General features: G+C 35.8%; 1 protein-coding gene across 1 annotated transcript in view; it reads left to right on the forward strand.

The window, feature by feature from the left end:
• Positions 1–6080, forward strand: part of LOC149848575 (protein LIKE COV 2-like) — a 65693-nt gene extending 59613 nt beyond the window's left edge. Inside the window, exons 7-8 of the mRNA XM_089996191.1 lie at positions 5298–5402; positions 5701–6080. Of these exons, the coding sequence (XP_089852317.1) occupies positions 5298–5401 (104 nt within the window). The 3' untranslated portion in view covers position 5402; positions 5701–6080. The remainder of the gene's footprint in view (positions 1–5297; positions 5403–5700) is intronic.
• The last annotated feature ends 1416 nt before the right edge of the window (positions 6081–7496 follow it).

The raw sequence follows: 7496 nt of genomic DNA on the forward strand, positions 1-7496 counted from the left end.
ACATTTTTCACATCCATTTGAAAAATGTTCCAATTTTTAATAGATGCAATAGTAATAAGACATCTAACTGTAACCATTCGCGCTACAGGAGCAAAAGTTTCTTCATAATCAATTTCATACTCTTGCCCATACCCTTTTGCAACTAAGCGAGCTTTATACCTTTTCAGGGATTCGTCGCTTTTAGTTTTAACCTTAAAAACCCATCAACAACCTATAGTTTTCTTTCCTATGGGTAGAGTTTGGAAATCCCAAGTTTCAGCGCTTTTTAGAGCATTAAGTTCATTTTGCATGGCTTCTTGCCATTCTATACATTTTTTAGCTTCTTCAAAATTCCTTGGCTCAAAATAAGAGTGAATGGCACTAAGACAAGCCCTATACCGGGGTGAAAAAGAATCAAAAGAGACAAAACGAGTTGGCGGTCTCCTATTCCTCTCAGATCTTCGGTGATCGAGAGTAGGAACAAGCTCACTATATTGGTCAATGACACTTCTAAAGGTGTCTTGGTTTCTACGTGAGTAGGTTATCGAATCGCTTGAAATCCTGTTTTCTTGATCATTGAGAGGATTATGTTCTTCAACTTCACCATCATTTTCCTCATCATGGTTTGATAATATATCATCATCACTAGATATATCATCATTACTAGCCAATAAATAAAAAAAGAATGAGTAATCAAAATTTTCTTGTTGAGAAACATTTTTTTCAAATCCACTTTCATTTTCTAAAAACGTTACATTTCTAGAGACATAATTTATCATCTCGAAGATCATAGCAACGAAAACCTTTTTGAGTTTCGGAATACCCAAGAAAGGCGTAGGGGATAGCTTTGGGAGAGAGTTTGTCATTTTTATCCGTAAGTATAAAACATTTACACCCAAAAACACGTAACCTATTATAATCAGGTTCAAGCTTATATAAGATCTCAAAAGGGGATATTTTTCCTAATATCCTAGATGGTAAGCGATTTATCAGATAAATAGAAGCGAGAGCTGCTTCAGCCCAAAAATTTTTAGGAATGTTTTGGGAAATAAGCAGGGTCCTAGTGGTCTCAATGATGTGCCTATGTTTTCTTTCGGCCAACCCATTCTGTTGAGGGCTTTTAGGACAAGACCTTTGGTGAATAATTCCGTGATCCTCAAGATATATTTTAAATTGGTTGGAGAGATATTCTCCTCCAGAATCACTTCTAAAAATCTTTATATTACTATTGAATTGATTCTTGATCATTGAGTGAAAGGTTTTAAAACATGTAAAAACTTCATGTTTGTACTTAAGGAAATAGATCCATGAATACCTGGAGAAATCATCCAAAAAAATAACATAGTAAGAAAAGCCTCCTTTTGAAACAACAAGTGCGGGTCCTCAAACATCGGAATGAACAATTTCGAAGGTTTAGATGAGAACATAGTTATTTGCTCAAAAGGTAAACTTTGCATTTTTCCGAGAATACAATCATTACAGGAAAATGAACTTTTACATAGATCCTTTGCAAAATGTAAATAAGATAACTTGGTGATATTAGGGTGACCAAGTCTTTTGTGCCACATGTTTATATCTTTGTTCCGGGCAACATTACAAAAAAATTTTGGAACTTGAAGAGATTCCATATAGTATAAGTCTCCTTTTCTAAAGCCTTCCCCAATCAATTTCCCGGACCGGCGATCCTGTATTAAACATTTGTCACATGAAAATTTAATATCGCATCCATGGTCCGAGAGTTGAGAAACAGAGAGAAGGTTTAAGTTAAGTTTAGGTATAAATCTAATTTTTGGAATAAAAAAATCTTGAGTTTCAAAATTACCTATTCCTTTAATTTCAAGAGAGGTTCCATCTGCAGTGGAAACAAAGGATGGAAAAACATTTTTTGAATAATCGGAAAGTGAAAACATGTTTGGGGACATATGAAAAAATGCACCTGAGTCCAAAAGCCAAGAGACTTTATCTGGAATGGAAGAAGTAGACACGGCGGCACCGGATGTAGCTCCCTTGAGAAGAGGTTGAAGGGCTTCCACTATTTGATTCAACGAGAGTGACCCACTTGATGATGCCTCTTCCTTTTGTGGTACACCGGTGGTGGCCATAGCGAGAAGCTTCTTCCATTTGGGACATATGGGCTTGATATGCCCCGGTTCTTTACAAAAATGACAAATAGTCTTGCTATAGTCCCTCTTTCCTCTTTGTCCACCATCTCCTCCTTGATTTTGGAATTTAAAATGAGGAGGACGATAGGTCTTTACATTATTTCCGGGTCTTGATACGGCATTGACCTCATTGTTTTCTTCATGATTACAAGGAACCACAAGAACATTTGATCCTTGTTTACATAAATTCATACGAGTCTCCTCACCACTTAATTTGGTGAGAACATCTTCAAGAGAGGGAGGAGTAAATGAGGATAGATGTGATGACCTTATTTGCTCAAATTTCGGTCTTAACCCATTCAAAAAATTGAAGAACCGATCTTCTTCAAGTTGCTTGTGGCGGAGTTCAATTGCCTCTCCACTCCATTTTGGTTCAAGCATAAAGAGCTCATCCCAAATAGACGAAAGGTCGGCAAAATATTCCCTAATAGACATTTCACCTTGAGTAAGGGAGAGGGCCTTCTTTTGAAGGTAATACTTATGAGATAGATCTCTTGATGTATACATTTTCTCGAGATAATGCCAAGCTTCCGATGCTTTTTTGAACTTGATAATGTTGGCATTAATCTTTGTTTCGACGGATGCGAAGAACCAAAAAAGAATCTTAAAGTTCTTCATTTCCCATTCGTCGTGCTTCTTGGAGTATTCTTCAAGAGCTTTGATCCTTTCCTCTCCCTCAAGAATCTTGATTTCACTTCCGTCAATTACGGTTATTTTGGGTTCCGGTTCCGGAATTGTGCCTTGCACATAACCCCACAATCATTTTCCTTTTATGTGAGCCTCCATGTTCCTGGCCCAAATATGATAGTTGGACCCATTCAACTTGAAGCCAAGGGCAAAGTGAGACTCTTTCTCACCCATTAAAGCGTAAAGAGAAGGAGAAAAAAGGGCGTACCAACACAATGTTTCAACTTCTAGCTTGCACAAGATCCTTCTAGAAGCAAGATCCACCACTTCAATCTCTAAAGATCCGAAGGCGCGGTTTTCGAGGCACTCGAAAAAAAGGAGAATCCCACGATCTTCAATCACCTACCGAGCTCTGATACCATGTGAAATTGTCTACGAAGAGACAATACACGTACAAGCATAAATACTTTATAAAAGAAGTGCACGAAAGCACTCTCACAACACTTGAACAAAATACGCAAAAAGCGTATAAATAATAAACATGCAATAATGCATGTATTTCATAAAATGGAAGCAAATGCTTGAGACTCTCAAGCTTCGAAAAAACAAGGGGGAAACACCCCTATTTATACAAGAGAAGGAAGGTGCAAAGGGGGGCTCCCAAAGGAGTCGTTGGGGGGCCCCCAACGGCTCTATTGGGGGACCCCCAATGCACCTTTTTATGAAAAGAATAAAACAAAAATAAAGAAAAAAAGGAAATGCAAAAAATAAAGGAAAAATTACAGCATATTCCAAAATGGAGTATGCGCAAAATAGGAAATTACAATAATACCCTTTTAGGGTAAAATAAAGAAAAAATAAAAAAGGTATATAAATATATATATTTATATATATGGAGATACATATACATATAATAATTATATGTATACGTATCTCTATGTATATAAGTATATATATTTATACTTACAACACAGATTTTGGAGATACATTTTAACATGTACATGTATATACAAATATATGTATTTATATATATTATTATATATATTATATATATTATATTAGACCAAGTCAACCATAGTTGACTTGATCCAATGGCTAGATTTCTAGCCATTAGACTAGGTCAAATGGTTAAAAATCTAGCCGCCAGAGAGGTTCTCCCTCTCTTTTCTTTGCCCTCTCTCTATCTCTTCTTCTAGCTCCCTTTCTCTCTCTCTTGTGTATATAAATAGGGGTTCTCTTTTTTGTAAAAGTATGCTTCTTGCCTACTTGTGATATTAAATAAAATATTATTTTTATATTGTGCCTTCTAGTGTGTATTCCCTTTGTGGGATTTGTGAGTGTGTTCGTTAGAAAACACTTGTTTACTTATCCACTTCATTGGTGGACTTATTGTTTGTGATTGAAGGTTCTTTGATCGTTTTTATAGGAAACTGCTTCTGGCTGCCTGTAGAAAAACTTCCAACACATTGATGAAATATTTGTTATTGTTTTTAGGATATGATCGTGCATGAAAATTGAGAAGACTGTGATACCATGTAGTGTAATAAGCTACTAGATGACTAAGCCTATACATTGACACTCAAAATGCATACAATATAGCAATCTGGTTCATCTAGTACGTTCCATTATCATGAAGAAAATCATTTGCTTCACTGATCTTTTGAAGTTTCTTTAAAGTTTTCTCCCTATGAGATTTTATTTCATGTAGTTTATATCTACCTTTTCTCTCTCTTTCTTTGTCTTTATAAACTGCATCATAAAATAAGCAGTACAATCTCCTAAGAACCTTTAAAGTAACTTCTCAACTAGTGGGAAGCTTGGTGTGAAATTATGCATCTGAAGAACTAATTGCAGTAATCATTGCTTCCTCTTGGTGGTTTCCAGCATAACGATGCGTTTGCATGCTTGTATAGAACCCGGAAAATGATCATATCTGAACTCTGTAGTTTATGTCAACCTATGATCACTGTCTTATCATACAAAATGAATCATAAAAAAAGCAATACAGTCTGCTCAAAACGTTGAAAGTATATTCTGAACAAGTAGAAGGCTTGGCAGTGAAATGATGCTTCAGAAGAACTAAAATTTCAATGTAACAAATAAGCATTAATGCCTCTTGCTGTACCCTGGTATGGTGCAATGATTAAGTGATGCACTATAAGATGGTTGATGGCTTCTGCTATTCTGAGCAGCCAAAACAAAAAACCTGGCTCTATCCATCCTTTGGATGAGATACCATCTCATCTGGCCAACTTGCTTTCAGTTACTCCAGTGGCATGATCTTCAGCTAACCAGCCTTTAGATTGTCATTCACCAGTTTGGTTTACTTTGACTTGGGCTACTTTACAACGTTTCCTTTTCACCTCATTCTGTGCTTACAGTAATTATAGACACCAAAGAAATGTCACACTCTGCATGATTCTTGTCCTTGTAAGTTTGAGCAGCTGAAGCTTGCCTTTGGTATGGTTATGTTTCTTTTCTCTATCGTGGAGGTCTAAGTCCTCTATACTTATTTTGTTCTGGATGCAGAGATTATTGTCTCTGGGGGGATGACGATGCCGCAGAAAATCATGTCCTATGAAAGGGTGCCACATCAAAATGATAGAAACCATCTAAACAGCATAGCTAGATGAGGTATGCTTTTGCACCCACTCAGGTTAATTGTTGATTTCAAAAATTGCTTGTATGTTTGCTAGACAAACTTTAGAGTTTTAACTTGTTCACCCAACTGGGTCGAGCTCAGAAGGGCCTGGGTCAGGCTGGGAAAGATACCAACTTGCTCAACTTGGAGAGGTTGCACTAAAGCCTGGTCGATCTCATCATCAAGTTGGTATAGCAAAGCTGTCCGATCATGAGCCTGAGTGGATCATGCATTGCATTCGTTGCACTTTGGATAAGATTAACATTTGCATTTATTTTCACGTTTTTACAGGATTAGGATCTGAATTCTGGGAAGATCAATTTTTAGCTTCAAGGTTTAGGCACGAGGGGCATGTCAGTTCATTGTAGCAGGCTCGTAGCAGGTGAGATGGGTTTTTGATGGGAAGAAACATCGCAGTAGCCTGGTATAGTAAACATTGATTGAGCTGATGCTTACACATGAGAGAGCACTACTGTATTGTGCGGTTGCTTTGTGTCTTGCCTGCTGCCTGTATTTTATCTGCCTTTTATGTATGGGTTGTATGATACTGTTCTTTTAGAAAGAAACAATCCACAGTCCTTGTGGCGGTTGTGGAGTTGGTGTAACATCTAATGCCAAGCTGTGTGGCCGCATGTATCTGCATAGCCACTGATTCTTTTATGTTCAACCTCTCTCTCTCTCTCTCTCACACACACACACTCAGGTGCACATGCTCACGTGCACACACACATACACACCCAGAGTATTGGGTAGATTTGATTCGATGTATGATGAACTTGGCATATCTGGTTTTCTTGAGTTGATTCCACTTGAGACCTGACCTAAGATTGAGGCTTATCTGATGTCAAGAAGGAAAGATAGAGACTTATCAAGTCCAATCATAAGGTCTGCATCATGTCTTGCCTATTTAACTTGCTGGATGCATTAATTGAGCGTGGTCGACACAGTTTTTTTCTTAAAAAAATAAAAATAAAAATAATATATATATATATATATATATATATATATATATATATAGAGAGAGAGAGAGAGAGAGAGAGGGGGGCCAAAATCTACAATCGATGATAATGGATGGTGTTCCTTCTCTAAGAATCAAGTTTTTCATCGATTGGACTTTACATATTAGGTTTTTATCATTCATTTAGTGAGTGAATTTTTGATGTTTAGATGCATTTTTTGAAAGAGCTAAAAATCAAGGGCCCACAATACTTTGTATTGTAAAGTTTTAAATGCATTGTAAGCCATCTGACTTTTTTATATTTCGAAAAACATGTCTATATATCATAGTCATATAAAGCATATTTTTTATTAAATAAATTATAAACAAATATATGAGGTCCAATTGCTGAGATGTTCAGGCATTGGAGAAAGGGAGCAATGGTTGTAGATTTTGGATCTCCCATATATATTTATGTATATAGGTAACTGTAATATGTTTACCAATCAAATATGTTTATTGGTATGAACCAAGATTTTCATAGGTTTTTTTATTTTTTTTGAAAATTTTACTGTATGGATGTGATCTAGGCGCTTGGTTTTATAGAAACATACTCTTGGATCATTGAATTATAATGTATAAGAATGATCATTTTCGTAAAAATTCAAGCATAAAAAAGTGCATTTTTTTATCCTATTACAATGATCCAACAGTTGATTCTTAGCAAAATGGATTCTTAGCAAAATGGACCGTGCTGAATGCAACTGGAAGGGTACATTTTAAAAAAAAATATATAAAAATCTTGATTGGTACCAGCAAACATATTTGATTGTTAAACACACTTTAGTTCCTCCTCCCTCCACACACACACACACACATATATATATATATATATATATATATATATATATATAGAGAGAGAGAGAGAGAGAGAGAGAGAGTCACTAAAATATGAAAAATAAAAATATGGGCATTTCCAAACACTTTTTTTGCAAATCTAGCCATGTGGATATGCTTGGCATGGTGAATTTGCTAGAAATCAACCATTGCATTATGTATTTTTGATAAAAAATGTGATTTTTAAATGATTAAATATTTATGAAAATTGTAAACCATTGATTTTAAATCCTTAAAGAGAAAAGAACAAAAA

Source organism: Nuphar pumila, chromosome 1 (genome assembly GCF_984573655.1).
Source record: "Nuphar pumila chromosome 1, dmNupPumi1.hap1.1, whole genome shotgun sequence".
NCBI lineage: Eukaryota > Viridiplantae > Streptophyta > Magnoliopsida > Nymphaeales > Nymphaeaceae > Nuphar > Nuphar pumila.